At 43.9% G+C, this 15,634-nt stretch overlaps 1 protein-coding gene across 1 annotated transcript; it reads right to left on the bottom strand.

Annotated features, from left to right (window-relative positions):
- Positions 1-727: 727 nt before the first annotated feature.
- Positions 728-13,396, bottom strand: PDPN (podoplanin; the record flags this gene model as incomplete). Its single annotated transcript, XM_079545380.1, has 5 exons — positions 728-843; positions 1,459-1,497; positions 1,940-2,072; positions 2,562-2,647; positions 13,327-13,396. 5 exons carry the CDS (start codon positions 13,394-13,396, stop codon positions 728-730), a joined length of 444 nt encoding a protein of 147 aa, XP_079401506.1.
- Positions 13,397-15,634: the final 2,238 nt, after the last annotated feature.

Below are 15,634 nucleotides of genomic sequence, written 5' to 3'. Positions count from 1 at the left end.
GTTCCACTATATCTTCCATGGATCATCTTCTCACACTGATACAGGAATAGTCTTTAGTTCTTCTGAAGTAAGAAGCACGTGTGTACTGACATGGAATGGCATGTTTACTTGTTTCAACTCCTTTCAGGGCCTGTCAAACAAAACAAGAGAACATGACATCTTTCTATATTTCATCAATTTACCCAACTGTCACGATGTGATCTCTTTTCCTCTCTCTCCCCATCTTTCCTGTCACCTCTTTATTTTTCTTCCCAGCTCATATTTTTGTTTCTCCTGCCCCTATTCCTGGAAATATTTGTTTACTGCCCGCTGAGGGAATTCTGTTTGTTAAAATGCAGCGTGGTTTTATAACTATTTGGGAGTTTGTAAAGCATTTTTAGATGGAGTGGCACCAACAACACTCTTCAGTACCAGCTTCCACAAACATCCAGAGATAAAGATCACTGGGCAGTGTTCACATGTTATCCAGCACTCCCAGAACTTCAGTATCCCTCATACCTGTAGGCTGACCCAAAAGCCATGCATGTGATGAGTATTAGGGCACTGTGCCCGCAGTGTCTGACAGTGTTTCCACTGTCTGAGAAGGGATTTGAAGCGCTCACAGCGTTGGCAGCTCTTGTGGCAGGGGTGACTTTTGGCAAACTGGAAGTATTAGGCATTTCAGAAGGGATTCCTGTGACCTCACTCTGGGGATGCTGCTGTTTGAAAAGCCTGATGAGCAATTTACTTACGAGTACCTGCCTGACATCTTCCTTACAACAGCAATTATGATTCCAGCAAGGATTCCAACAGCTACTATGATTCCAACTATTATTCCAACGAGTGCAATTGTTTCCAGGCCGCCTGAAAGAAGAAATTGGGTTTGTTGGCATGTTTTTCATGAAGATCATGATTGATAATGGAGAGTAGTGATAGAACTGACACATTTGTGCTGAATTTCTGGGAAGATTTCCTTCTGTGATGGGAGCTCTCAGGTAAGCTTGGTAATTTCAGCAGCTTTGTGGGGTATTTTTGTTTGCTTGGATTTTTTTTAGCCTCTGTGCTAGATTGCAAACATGCTGAAGTCACCAAGCTGGTCTGTTCTGTGTACTGAGACCTGCAAAGCCATGCACACTGTGATCTGTGTAGACCACAAGACCCCTCATAGCTCCATTCCTTCCTCTGCACACCAAGGCCTCCATGTTTGTGTTGTAGTGAGGGACCCAACACTGCCCACAGCACAGAGGGATGATCACCTCCTGCTGCTGATAGAAGCCAGGAAGCTGATGGCCTTCTGGCCACCTGGGCACACTGCTGGCTCCTGTTGTGCCAACACCCCCAGGTCCATTTCTCCACGCAGTCTTCCAGCCACTCTGCCCCACAACCACAGCAATGCCTGGGGTTGTTGTGGCCAAAGTGCAGGACCCAGCACTTGGTATCACCTGGCACTTAAGATCTCCCTTGTCTTTGGTTTAATACCTTTTTCAGTTTTCTCTGTCTGTTCCCCATTCAGTCCACCTGTAAAGTAAGAAAGAATAATTACTGAGGGGCTTTATACCAAGTTCTGCATCCCAATTTACTGCACTGTGTCTAAGGAAAACTTTTACTGACTGTTAACACAGTGGTATGGAGCTGTGTAATAGGTTGTTTTTTGATAAGTAATGAGAAACTAAAACTCTCAAGAGTGAATGCAAAGAGCTCTTTGAAACTATAGGAAGATAAGCTAATATCTAAAGGAATGACTGCTGTAATGTGTAACAGTGGCATTTAAGTCAGATCCGATTACATCGTTTTTCTGCATGGAAACTTACACAAGATGTGTTTAGTACAGTTCTCCACTTCTGGAATTGAGTTTGTATTCAAGACCAGCTTAGTTTTGGTGTTTGAATTTTCCAGATATTGTATTTAGTAAATGGTATAAGATTGTGATACATTAAAATGGAAAATGGAAGACTTTTACCGTCAGCGGTTTCAGTGTTAACTTCATAATACGTGGCGTTGTCATTTTCTTCAGGCACGTCAAATGCACTTTCTGTGGTCATTAGTCTTCCAAACTGCAAGAGATTTGTTACACTCTGTAGTCTTGTGGGCAGCTAAAAGAGTTCGGGGAGAAAACAGAGGGGAAAGAAAACCTCAGTATGTTCAGTGTATGAAGGTAAGCATTTACAGCTCTCGATCTGTCAGCTGATTGCTCTTCCCTGCTATAAAGGCTCTGGTAGATCAGATGAATTCCCAGCAGGAATACAGAAGTGCAGGACAGGATGCAGAAGGTTGCAGACCTGTCTGATCTTTCTGGGTTTGTTGGGTTTTTTTGTTAGTTTGTCAGTTTGGAGAGAGAGAAAGAGCTAGAAGAGGCAAATGGCAACAAAGAGGCAGCACAGATGTACTGCCAAAAATGCTTTGAGCACTGTCACCTTCAACCTAATTGCTTGCAAAGCAAAAGCATTAGCACGTGGTCTTGATTTTTCAAACTCAGAGCTGTTCTCTGTGATTTATGATGGTTTAAAATCTAAGCAAGGAGACAAAAGCAGATTGTGAGATCTGGGTAACAGAAAGGAGCCTTTCCTTGGACTGCTACTCACCAGCGTCGGTAACTCCTCAAACTCTGTGTCATTTCTGTCTTTGAAATCGATTGTTGCACTTTCTTCTCCTTCTAGAATGGCACTTGCTGAATAAAATTAAGAAAAATAGGTTGGAGGTTCAGTTGATAGTTACATGTTCTGGCTGCTTTGACTTCTAAATTATGTCAAATGTGAGATATACATCTGCCTGCTTTGCACTTAAGTTTGCAATATCAGTTGGACTTTCTGCCTTCTCCTGTGGGATAAAGAGCTTAAGCACACACCTGCTGCAGCGTTTCAGTGCTGTGCAAGGACTGATCACTAAACATCTTCTCCAAGAGAAATGTTTCTTCAGTACGAGTCTTCCCCTCCATGCAGGTGAATGTAGCTACTCCATATTTCAAGCACTAGCTCAGTCTCAGCTGCAACCTTCATTTTTAGGGCTGTCACCAATGTTTATGGGTACAGCTAGAGTTCAGAAAGTATTACTAGTATTACTACAGAAATCTATTGCTATCTAATCTAGTGGTTTTTAAGTGTTGCAAAGCTGATTTGCCATAGCTCAAATTGTTTTTTTATGTCTCCTCTTTTTGTTCTGGACTTACGTGTCATCTGTCCTCACATTTGGCCCACACAACCAATTTCTCATGTATATGGCCGGGTAGGGAAAATGAGTTAGAACAAGATAGAACACAAAAAATGTAAATATGTATGTGAAGATAATTGGCAGTTATCACTGGAAGCACAGATATCATGTGACAAAGTTGCATGCTGACTCATGAGACTACAACCATGCACACTGTGATGCCAGTGTAGTCTGATAGCTTCTGGGAGTCTGTAATTCACTGTGACTACGAAGCTCAGAAGTAAAGCTGCTTGCTGTGCTGCTGCCTGAGCAAAAGACTTGTGCTAATTGCAGATAGCAGTGTGTGACTGTAAGCAGAGAGCAGACGTTGTCCTGATCAAAAAGCATCAGGCATAAAACATGAAAACTCCTGGATAGTTATTTCCTGGATGCAGATTTTGTGCCAGACTTTTCCTTCAGCAAATGGGGCAAAAGTTTATATGAACTCCTTCAAGCATAGTTTATCAGTTCACACGTTCAGCATAATTCTGAGTTACTGCAGGGATATGCAATGGTAGCTGAAAGTGGTGTGGGGGAGAACTGCGCTCGTTCCCTTCAAGCAGCAGGGAGATTTGCAGGGAGAGGTGCTGGAGAAAACCCTGGATAGACAACACATCATTTACCTGAGCTGTATGTAGGGTAACCACTATCAGGTGCTGATTAATTATGAACAAAATATCAAATTCTTTCTTCCTTTTCAAGGTAGTTTATACAACAGCATTTGTGGAACAGGCTGCCCAAGGAGGCTGTGGATGCCCCATCCCTGCAGGCATTCAAGGCCAGGCTGGATGTGGCTCTGGGCAGCCTGGGCTGCTGGTTGGTGACCTGCACACAGCAGGGGGTTGAACCTAAACGATCATTGTGGTCCTTTTCAACCCAGGCATTTTATTGTGTCAAAATGGAAGAAGGTTAGAATTGCTTTGGATTTTCAGTACATAAATCTATTGAGAATTATTTTTCTTTAATTCAAGTTCCATTTGACCTTTATGCAATTTTCAACTGCCTTCTTTAAATGAAAAATGTTATTTCAAATGAAAAAGCCCAGATGTAATTTGAAATGATTTTTAAAAAGGCATCGGTATTTTAAAAGGAAACATTTCATGCAGAAGGTGAGTGATCAGATATCAAAAAACCCAAATTATTCTTCATTTCCATTTGCCACTGAATTGTACTAGGAATATACAGATATATCTCCTTCCTCCCAAAACTCATCTTTGAACAAAATTAGTGCTCATCCTTCTCTAGCAATGCAAGAACAAGAGCTGTGCCTTCTCCAAAGTACTAAATACTGATCTAAGCTTAGGTTTCTGGATCTTTATTTACCCCAGTAAACAACTTTAATTTACAAGCCCAAACAGAGACACATTTTCTATTTAAGTTCCAAAAGGTGGGTGTGAAAATAGTACTTCAGGCACTAACAAATGAAAAGCATGAAGCCTAATGCAGCCAGCCCAGTAGGTCAGCCAGTCTCCCAGAAGTGCTCTTACAATTCACAGAAAGACCAGAACAGGGCAGGGTGAAGCATTCTTCTAAGTTAGATGGTAAAAATAATGCCTTGATCCTTTTTTAATCAAGTGAGCAGCCTGGCAATTTGTGTAGATCATAGAATCACAGAATGGCCCGGGTTGAAAAGGACCACAATGATCGTTTAGGTTCAACCTCCTGCTGTGTGCAGGTCACCAACCAGCAGCCCAGGCTGCCCAGAGCCACATCCAGCCTGGCCTTGAATGCCTGCAGGGATGGGGCATCCACAGCCTCCTTGGGCAGCCTGTTCCAGTGCCTCACCACCCTCTGGGTGAAAAACATCCTCCGAAAATCGATAGGAGAAAGGGGTTTGTCTTCCAGGCATGTTCATTATCTCTTTAAATTATCAGGGTGTTTTAAGACACAGTGCTATTCTGTAGTGCTTAGGTTTGGTTTGTGTATGCATTACAGCATTGAGATTATGGCATGCACGTGTTAAGTGTAAAGAAATAAACTGCAGTACAGCTCACCAACACGCATTGCATGCATCAGGTAGATCTGTAATTGCAGCCAGAACTGAAGAAATCCTTTATTCACCAAATAAGCACAGACTGAGAAAACCAATTACCAGAGAAAAACCCCAGATGGAAAGCAAAGTAAGTTTGGTATGTTAAAAACAAGCAGCATACTCAGGAAAGATAATTTTACTCCTGGCATGGCAGCAGCTTCCAGCCTTGAAGAATTACCTGACAGTGAAGGCAGGAAAGGAAACGGTGTCACAGAGGAAAGGTGTGGAGAACTGGTGAGTGTCACAGATCATGGAAGTAATTATTTTTTGTGTGGTGGAGTTATCAAAGATTCCTGGCAACCAGTGAAGTGTAGGGAATGTATTTCAGTGTGTTACCATAGGTATACAGTGACTGACAAAAGGAAATGGCCTGAATTGAGCTGACCTGATTTTAGGTTCTTTGTGAAGGTGTTTTAATAAGGATTGTTACAGTGTTTTAATAAGGACCTTTTATAGTCTGTAGAAGATAAATGCTTCCAGAAGGTGATTCAGCTCTCCTGAGATTTGGATCATCCTCTGGGAGTGCTTTTCTTAACTGAAATGAGAATAATAAGGCTCCTGTATTAACTTCCTGAAGCTCTGAGGTTGACCTGATTTGTACAGGTCTGTAGGGTTTGTCCCAGGCCTCTCCACTTTGAAGGTGTCATGAATCTTGCAGAAGCCTACAGCTGCAAATGAGAACTGCATACTGTGCTAAAGCTGAGGTCCTGTTTGCTGGAGCGTGGTCCCTGGGCTGCATTTCCAGGTCTGCTTTCTGGACAGATGTGTTCTACACATTGCTGTGTAGTTACAGACGTTGCTGAACTGTCATCAGGAGACTCCTTTGTTATTGGTATGTTGCATTTATAGGAAGGAATATTAGATATTAGACAGCACAATTCAGAGAAAGCTGGGAATAAGCTCAAGGCCAGGCAGGTATCTGGAAACTGGAGCAGAGTAAAGTGACAGCAGTGCCCTTGTGTTTTTAACTGTGTGGCTTCTTGGATGCTGTAGCATCTACTGTTGACATCAAAGAATAATGTGGGATGTAAGCTCATGTGTACTTTGGTCATTAGCTGGCTTCATGTAGTAAGAGCCATAGGGTCGAGTACTGGTTGTGTACGTGTTCTTACTGTGATCTTAAGGGAGGCTGTAAATGAAAAACATCTCCTCACAGCACTGAGATTGTCCCCAAATAGTCTCCAAATAGTCCCGTGGCCTCTTCTGTTTGCAGCTATAGGTTGCTGTGGATGTGAATTAATCATTCCATCTCTTTCTCCCCACGTTCCAGCTGTGTGCATTTCAGTTCAAAGTCCCCAGCTGCTATCAGCCCTCAGCTTCTCACACCAGGAGAGAATCTGATGGCCTTAAAAGTTTAATACTGCTTCAAAAACATTGTGTGGTTAAGCGTCCCATGACCCAGTTAGGGAAAGATGAGCTCACTTCTCATTGTTATTCATAAAGAGACGATTTACTAGAAAAACCTCTCAGGGTTGCTTTCAAATCACAGTGCTTGTGTTGGAAAGGAGAGTGGGTTGTAAAACTCTTGTCTATTAGAATTTCTTTCAGGTGTCTCCAAAAACAACAAAGATGTTTTGAAGATGACAGATGTTGGAGGATCTCCTTTTTCCCAGCAGCCTGAACAAACCCAGATGCGAGTGGGCAAAGGCAGCTCAGAGCCTTTCCTTGGGCTTAGTCCTGAAGTAGGAAGCTCTCAGAATGGGTCATTTGGTCATTTCTGTCTCTGCAGTGGATAAAAATTGCAGATCTTAAAGGCTTCCCTCTCTTAAGAGCCAGTATTCAGAATCTTCTTCCTGAGCTACTGAGCGAGTGGTGTTTGAAGGCCTGCATGTGCATGTTCTGTGCACAGCCCAGGCCATCCTATGATTCCATATGATTCCACTGAGCCATCCTGCCTGGGCTACAATTGCCTCAGGATTTGTCCTGACGCAGAGCTCCCTGCGTTCTCCAGACTCCATTTGACTGTGAGCCTTTTCCCATGGAATGTTTCCACAGTGCCAAATCCAGGCCCCAACGGTTTGGGACTTTTTCTGAAAATGAGTTTTGTTAAAATATGCCAGGTTCTCTTTATTTGCCTTTTGCATTTTGAGCCTTTGGACAGCTAAAATTTTCAGACTAGATAAAGGCAAGGAATAATTTCTTGAGAACTGCAGTTCTCATTTGTAGCTGTGGCTTCTGCAAGATTCGTGACACCTTCAGCACCCTGAGAACTTTCTTTGGGCTATTTGGGGCCATGGCACTGGCATGTATTGTTGGTGGGTTTTTTTCTTAATTGATTCTGGAAGTTGCAGTTCTCTACCATGCTATGATAAGGAGTGTCCTGCAGTGTGCTGAGTGCCTAACTGGAGTTGCATGCACTGTCTGACTGATTGCTGACGTATTCATTGCTGCTTCCTTACACAAACCTTGACAGGCTTTGCTCTGTGTAATGAAGGAAGCTGGAGGACAGAACTACGGTGAAAGTATCTGCCAGTTGGAAACACTGCTGTGATGCACAGGGAAGGATTCAGTTCAGCTTTATTTTGAGCACGACTGACTTTGTTCATCTCTTCTGTGCAGCTCATGACAACGTTGTGCTGAATTTTCAGAAACATTTCCTTTGGTCACCACACCCTGCTGCAGATGGTTTCTATTGCTGTGACTGCTTTAAGCCAGAGGAACAAAGCCAGGCTTTAAATTTAAAAGAAGCACTCAGCTATTTCTGAAATAAGTCCCACCTTCTCAATGCTACAATATTATTTTGTACACTGTCCATATGTAGATACCCACAGGAAAGCAAAACAAAAAAAATACATATATATTTTAACTGGGGCAGATGTTAAGGAAAAAACAGCTGCTCTTCAAATGCTGGTGGTATGTATGTGACCCATAACCAAAGCTATGTAACAAAGCCACAGGAGGAAAAGGTGGTCACTTGCAAAGCTTCTCTCTGATACATGACACAACTGGCCACAAAGCTGTGGTTAGGGATACACTATCTAACTCCGCTGAAGGGTGTTTCTTTCTAAATCATCTTTGTGGAGCTGGGACTTGCAAGGCTTGTGACTTTAAGAAGGTTGCTGTCAGTCTGTCTGCTGTGTACGCTGACCTCAGAGCTGCTGCACCAGGAACCTGTCTAAACCACTGAATGACGATTTCTGCTGTCCTGTAACCAGAAGGTTGCCCTGCCACAGTCTTATGGCAATTTTCTGGTTTCTGAGCAGGAAGGGTTTGGCTGGGGCAACAAGATTGGAGGTATGAGCAAGTTGCTTTGGGATCATTCTGCAAGTGGCACCTAAAACTGCAGGATTACAGTGCCTCTTATCAGTGCATGGCTGGAAGGGAACAAGTGTTGGAGCTGAGGCTCTCCTGCTTTAGTAAAGGGCTCCTGTTTCAGCAGAGGGGTTGGACTTGACAATCTCCAGTGGTTCCTTCCAATTCCTATGGCTCTGTGATTCTGTGAAGTGGCCTCAGGAGAGAAGTATAGAATTTTATGCTCTGGATAAGCAAGTGTTACAGAACGTACAGCAATCACACAAACTGTGTACAAATACAGGGTTCTGAATACAGATGAAAGGAGTTAAGATATGACCTCAGATACTGTAATAAAAGAATCTTCCCTGAATCACTTCCTTCCAAAAACTATCCACTCACATCTGCCAGCTCAACACAGCTACTTCCTGCAGTGCTTTATCACAGCCTTCATTAAGGTGACTGACCCCTCATAGCTGTCAGCAGAACTGTTTGCACCATCATTTCCTAACTCATTTCTTTGAGATACGCACAGAGCTGGATGCTGCTTGGGCTTTCATTTGGCTCACAGTGGTTCTTGGCTATTTGCTGTATATTACCACACAGCAAGAGAGATCCATTCGGATATGTTTAGTCTGGCATTCATACTAACTAATAACACACTAGATAATACTTGGATGGGTTTCATAGTCAAAGAAATGTTCTAATATGCATTTAGAATGAAGCCTGTCCTCTGTGGGCTTGGAGGGGAGGGGAGGGGAGGGGAGGGGAGGGGAGGGGAGGGGAGGGGAGGGGAGGGGAGGGGAGGGGAGGGGAGGGGAGGGGAGGGGAGGGGAGGGGAGGGGAGGGGAGGGGAGGGGAGGGGAGGGGAGGGGAGGAAGAGAAAGTCCTGCCTGAGGAACTGTGATACAATTCATGCTGGCCGTTGTGGCATTTGTAAGCAGCGAATACAAAGATACACACGCATGAAGCAATGGGAAAACAACATGGAAGGGTACACAGCATCACAGTTGGTTTCCTTTGAGTCTTTGGCAGGGCTACTGCAACAGTGGGTTGGAAACAAATCAGTCATCATTTTTCTCAGTTTCCTTCAGAATTTCCCAGTGTCCCTGTATTCCCAGTCCTGCATTTTGTTATGAAGCGGAGCAAGCTTTGTGCCACGCAACAGAGTGAACTGTGCTGCTGCATGAATGCAAACTGAAGATATTGAGGTTTGGTGCCCTTCTAGAGCCTGCCTGTCTGCAGCCTGGCAGTGGGACGCAGGGAGCGCTGGGACCTGGCAGCCTTTGGCTTCCATCCTGTGGTCCCTGACCACATCCAGACAAAAAACAAACAAACCAACAAAACAAACGTGCCACTGAGGAAGGCTTTAAGTTAGGGCTGGGCAAACCGTAGTTAGTTTTGTGGTGTTGCATGTATGGTTTGCCTCAAATGACACACAGAGGAAACACTGCATGCTTCTGTCAGAGACCAGCAGCATGTACACAGTGGGCTAACCTTGCTTTACTATTTTTTGATTCTTAATGTTCTTCTATCTCTCTTTGGTTGTCAGTTGCTTATTTTTTGTGGATTTAGAAATACAGGATCTGAGGGAAATGCATGGATTCTGTGGAAAGTTGAGTTACGAGCGCTGAGAATCCAGCCTCTGTTTGCAGTTTTACTGTGGCACCTGAGTCGATGAAAGGCTCACTTGTAAGCTTGTAAATATGACAGTTTCCTTTCTGTATAAAATTACACAGATTCAAAAACTTACTCCTACCTTTGGAGAAATGGCTGGGCAAGTGTCCCAGTGAAGAGGAGAATGCAAATGCTGTGTTCTTTGCTGGTCATTTTAGCAAGATGCAGCAATTCACACTCACTGCTTTGTAGTCCCACCGTCGAGCACAGATGTGTTGAACCTAGGGGTTTGCACGAGGAGGCACTGCATAGCATTGCCTCTTGTTAAGACTGGGTGCACATACTGTTGATGTAGCTCAAGTGACATGTGGGAACTTGTTAGCAATCACGTCCATTTTTGTGCATGTTATGTGACAGCCACTAGAGTGATCCCCTCACCCACACTGATACTGATACTTGCACCATAGGGAAGGTTTCAAGTCAGGAGATGAGCTGCCTCTAAAGCCTCCATTGGGATACTCGTGCTTTTTCATCATGTGATGAATGCCCTGCCCAGCTAACTTCCATTTCAGTTGGACTGATCCCGTTAAGCTTTGCCTGAGGCTTTCATATGCTGACCAGGATCACAGAAGGACAAATGTATCTGCTAATCATTCAGAAGGAAATGGTTTAGTCTGAAAATGCATGAGGTTAGTGGAGTGCTCAGGGCTGTCCTTGGGTGGTCAGTATGACAAAGGAGTTGGCTGTTTCAGACAGGATTGAAACCACGAATGGATTACACAAAGCATACACGAATGTGTTTGTAAGTAGGCAGTGATGTTACCAGGTTTTCTTTCTGAATTCTTCCTAACTACTGTCGTCAGTTTTACTTGGAAGCTCACATATAAATAAGGAAATCAATAACTTAGTTTTCTTCTTTGCTATGTCAGTGTTGTATGCTATCCTTTCATAGCTTCTGTATTGCTTTGTGACCCAGTTAAAGCACTCTGTCCATTCTAATGGATATGAAGTTGCTGACTTGGAGCCCAAAAATTCCTCGTAACATTTCCTGGGTTGTTTTAACAGAAATCATCATTCATTTTTAAGTTACTGATGTTAGATGTAACTCATTGTGCTTTGAGCAAAGAGCACTGACGTGCTTCCAGCATCTCCCAGACTCCTGTTTCTCACTAAGATGTTCACAGGTTGGCTGATAGTCCAGTTACTGTGATAACTGCTGTCCTTCAGTCATGTTTCTGGCTCTGAAATTGTTCCTTTCCCTCTGGGTTTTGTAATGTTGCAGCAACTCAGAGATGGCAGATGCTAGTGAAACTACTAAAGCTCCGCATCACTATGTGGATGGGGAAGAGGACAGTCCTCAGATATGTGATCAGCGACAGAACTTACTTAGCAATTTCAGGAGGAGTTTGGAACAAGCAACAATCCTTTTGGAAGTTTACTCTCTGATCAGAACAAACATGGTGCTTTTTTGGACTCAGCCTCAATCCGCAGAGTGGAGTGCCCAACTACAGGAGTAGCTGCACATGTTTGTGACCTGGTCTGTGTTAAGAGGCATCAGAATCTGACCAGGAAACTTTTCTCTTGAACCCTCAGGGCAAACTGCCTGCCTCAGTGATTCAGGTATCTGAATATACCCACTCCACCTTGTACATCTGCAAGGCAACAAAAATTTCCATCCTCACTGCTCAAAGCAATTAGATTGCCAATGGTGATGCGTCCATTCTAGGGTTGTTCTAACTCAGAATTGTTGATGGTTATTGGCAAGCAGCAGTGAAACAAATACTTGAGCCTTGCTTATTGTATCTGGAGCCTGCTTTTGAATGTTATCCTGAATGATAGCCCCACTTGAAAAGTCTTAAAACCTAGACAGCTTTAGGAACCCCAAAACCATGTTCTAGGTCCATCTACAGAGTTCAGTGCAAATTATACTGGTAATAAAAGTGAATAAAAATAGAATCCTCCATACAGGAAAGTTGAGAGGAAATGTACTTTCAAATTCCTCAAAAGCCTAAAGATAAAAGAGCATTTTTCCTGCAGTTCTGGTATACAAGAGCCTGCCTAAGATAGTTCTATAAAGTAACATTGCCTTCTTGTCTCATCTTTAATGCCTGTAAACTTCAGTATCTTTAATACTGGTGCATTGGGAAGATAAGCCAGCTGGGACCCAGTGAAAATAATATTTAGCATTTTATCTAATAGGGATTGCTTTTAGATTTTTTTTGAAGTGTAACTCTGAACTATGAGCCTTATACCCTCACGTACAGAACGTCAGGAGCTCCAGTTAAGTCACAAGCCAACGCTGACACGTACAGCATGTTGCTACAGCTGTTACTTCCATTGGAATGATATTGATTGTCACCAGGCCGAAATCAGGCCGTACGTCTCAGGTAGGGTCCCAAAATCCGAGTGAGACGAGGGGCTGGAGAGAGATGACCTTTGAGGTCCCTTCCAACCCAAGCCATTCTATGATCCTAAGTCGACTGATGCTTTGGAAAAGCTGCTTTCAGAGAACTGTTACTGGCAAACAGAATGCCCGTGTTCTGCAGCAGAGGTTGCTGGATTTCACCCCTGCAGGCACTGCTGCCATCACTGTGCACACGCTGGGCACGTTGCCTCATGGCCAACTCATTCACATGGCTCACACACTACGCAGAATAAATATGAATGTGAAGTTCCTGGAATAAAGCGCTTTTCAGGCCAACTCTGATTACTGTCCATAAATCACTGTGTTAGAAAGACTTCTAATTTTTCTTGTCAAATTTAAAAGAAATAGTTCACCAGACAGACTTTTCCAGGCATGTAATATTTTCAAACCTGCCGTAGGTAATAATTCTTCCTCTTTAGTTTCCCTCATGTGCACACATTGCTTATGGCCAAGGGAGTATTAACCTCTGAGTACAGAAGTTAAACTCTTGCACTGAAAGATTTAGAAGTGACATTCACAGCAGAGAACGTCACCACCTAAGTGTTGGTTACAACTTTTTGCCTGCAGTCTTGCATGTGGTGAAACCAAAGGCACTTCCAAGAGTGCTGATGAACGTTGCACTGCTGCTCCCTTTGCTCCTTCCTTTGCTCACATGCACAGAAAGTCCTTTCCAACAGCACAGAACCCAGCACAAAACTTTTGCTGTCTCTTTCCTGACACAACCGTAGCAACTGCTGAGTGGTTGCTTTAAGGAAGAGCCTTATAGACAGGACAGAGAAACGATATCATCTGAGTAAATGCACAAACTGCTCAATTAAAAGATCTGCAAATACTTTGAAGTAAAGATTTTTCTTACCTTCTTCAGCAAGTGCTACGAGGGGCACGCTCCCTAGAATGAAGATGAAGAATGGAACTTTAATAAACATCTTCCTTCCGCTTAGAGAAGAGCTTTCCAATGCTCAGACCAGACGGATTCAGACTGATAAATTTTTAGAGTCAAGCAAGAATCGAGATCATGAAAAGAAATCACTGCAGAAACGACTTTGGTATTCCAAATATTCCTTTAGCTGCCGTTGCTGAAAGGGAGAGGTTTGCACAGATGATAACTATACAGCTAAAGCAAAGTATCTGAGTGGTGTCAGCATTTTTTTGTTTAGCAGAGGGGTGGGAGCATGCCTAAGGTGGTCTCAAAAGAAGAGCCAGGCCCGCCCTCTGCGCTGTTTGGGCAGTGCTGAAGTTATGATCTCAGCCCAGGTTTAAAGTTACAGGAGCTGTTGTGGCTTTCAGAAGACTTTTATTTAGCAAAGGGGGAAAGAGGATTCAGGCAGAGAGAAGCGTTCAGGGAGTTCCCTCCCTTCTGCAAACTGTCCCTAAAAATATTGAAGGAACAACACTAAGGACGTTTGTCCTGTTATTTCCAGCTGTGAACTGATGGGTTTTTATTTCAAAGCGAGACCCCGTGTTTATCTGAGTATGTGTGGTAATGAATGTGCTTTTAGGGATACTGAAATAGTTCTAGGACAGGGTATTTATTTAATTCTGTAGTAAATACTGTCTGACTTCTTCTGCACGTCTGAGTGTCTTTCAGCCTGTGTCCTCAAGTGACATGCTGGCTGTGCTCTAGCATTTATCTTTGACCATGGGCTTCCAAGCCTCAGCGCTGCTTTCATATGTTAGAGAGAGAGGATTTTTCCTTCTTGTGTACAACCCTAAGTAGTACAGCTGTACAGCTTTCAGTATAGCTCTTGTTACTCCTGTATACATTTCTGTGCATCAGCATCAAGTGTCTGCAAGAGTAGATTAGCACCAAAAATGTATGCAACATGCTAATCTTTAAGCTCTCATATAGATGAAGCAGGGCTCTGGGAGCAATGATTAATCTAAATCCTTTTCTTAATTTTGGGCAAGTAATGAACTACTAATTCAGAGGGTTGTCCCCAGCAATGCGGTCTGGTTGGAATCCTGACACTATCTGTGCTCCCCAGGGGTTGGTGCTGGGTTCGGTTTTGTTCAGCATCTTCATCAACACCCTGGATGATGGGATAGAGTCTAACATCAGTAAGTTTGCCCCAGGAAGGGCTGGCACACTGAAGGGCTGTGCTACCGTTCAACAAGACCTGGAGAGTTGGGCAGGGAGGAACCTGATGAGCTTTAACAAGAGCAAGTGTAGAATTGTCCACCTGAGGCAGAATGACTGTATGTGCCATTATGTGGTTAGGGGATGACCTGCTGGAAAGGAGCTCTGTGGAGGACTTGGGGGTCCCTGGAACACGGGTTGGCCACGAATGTGCCAGCAGTGTGCCTGGTGGCCAAGAAAGCCGATAGGATCCTGAGGTGCATTAAAAAGATCATGGCCAGCAGGGCGAGGGAGGTGATCCTCCGCCTCTGCTCTGCCCTGGTGAGGCCACATTTAGGCTGCTGTGTCCAGTTCTGGGCTCCCTAGTTCCATAAAGACAGCCATGTCCTAGAAGGAGTCTAATGGAGGGCTGCAAAGATAGTGAAGGGCGTGCTGGAGCATCTCCTGTTTGAGGAAAGGCTGAGTAAATTGATGCTGTTCAGCCTGGGGAAAAGAAGACCGAGAGGGGATCTGATAAGTGTTTATAAACATCTAAAGGGAGGTGGGAGGCAAATGGATGAGGCCAGGCTCTTCTTGGTGGTGCATAGCAAGGAATAATGACCTCAACATAGGAAGCTCTGAACTAATGGTAAGGATGACGGAGCACTGGAACAGGTTGTGCAGAGAGGTGGTGGAGTCTCCTGGGGAGATATTCAAGACCCATCTGGACACCTAGCTGTGCCACCTATGTAGGGAGGTACTTTAGGAGGGGGTTGGACTCGATGGTCTCTTGGGGTCCATTCAAACCACTGTGATTCTGGAACTCACATCTATTCAGGGACCTCTTGAGTTTTAATCAGCTTCACATGTGAGCTGTCTTTGCCAGTGTGAGTGGAGGTGGTGAGACCAAGTGCTCAGTGTTGCTCTTTTGCCCCCTGTTTCTGTACTGCGGAGTCCTGCAGTGCTGGCACACCAGGCTCTGAGGCACAACAGCTGAGATATAGAAGTTTCCCTTCCACTGACAACGGTGGAGGAGGTTTTAACTTGGAGAGGTAAAAAAGCAAAAGAACCACATAGCTGGGTTGTTTTTCTCAGTGAATGTGAGTCA

The sequence above is a fragment of the Tetrao urogallus genome (assembly GCF_951394365.1).
Source record: "Tetrao urogallus genome assembly, chromosome: 21".
Lineage (NCBI taxonomy): Eukaryota > Metazoa > Chordata > Aves > Galliformes > Phasianidae > Tetrao > Tetrao urogallus.
Note: the sequence above shows the minus strand (reverse complement) of the source record. Positions and strands in the feature narration are given on the sequence as shown.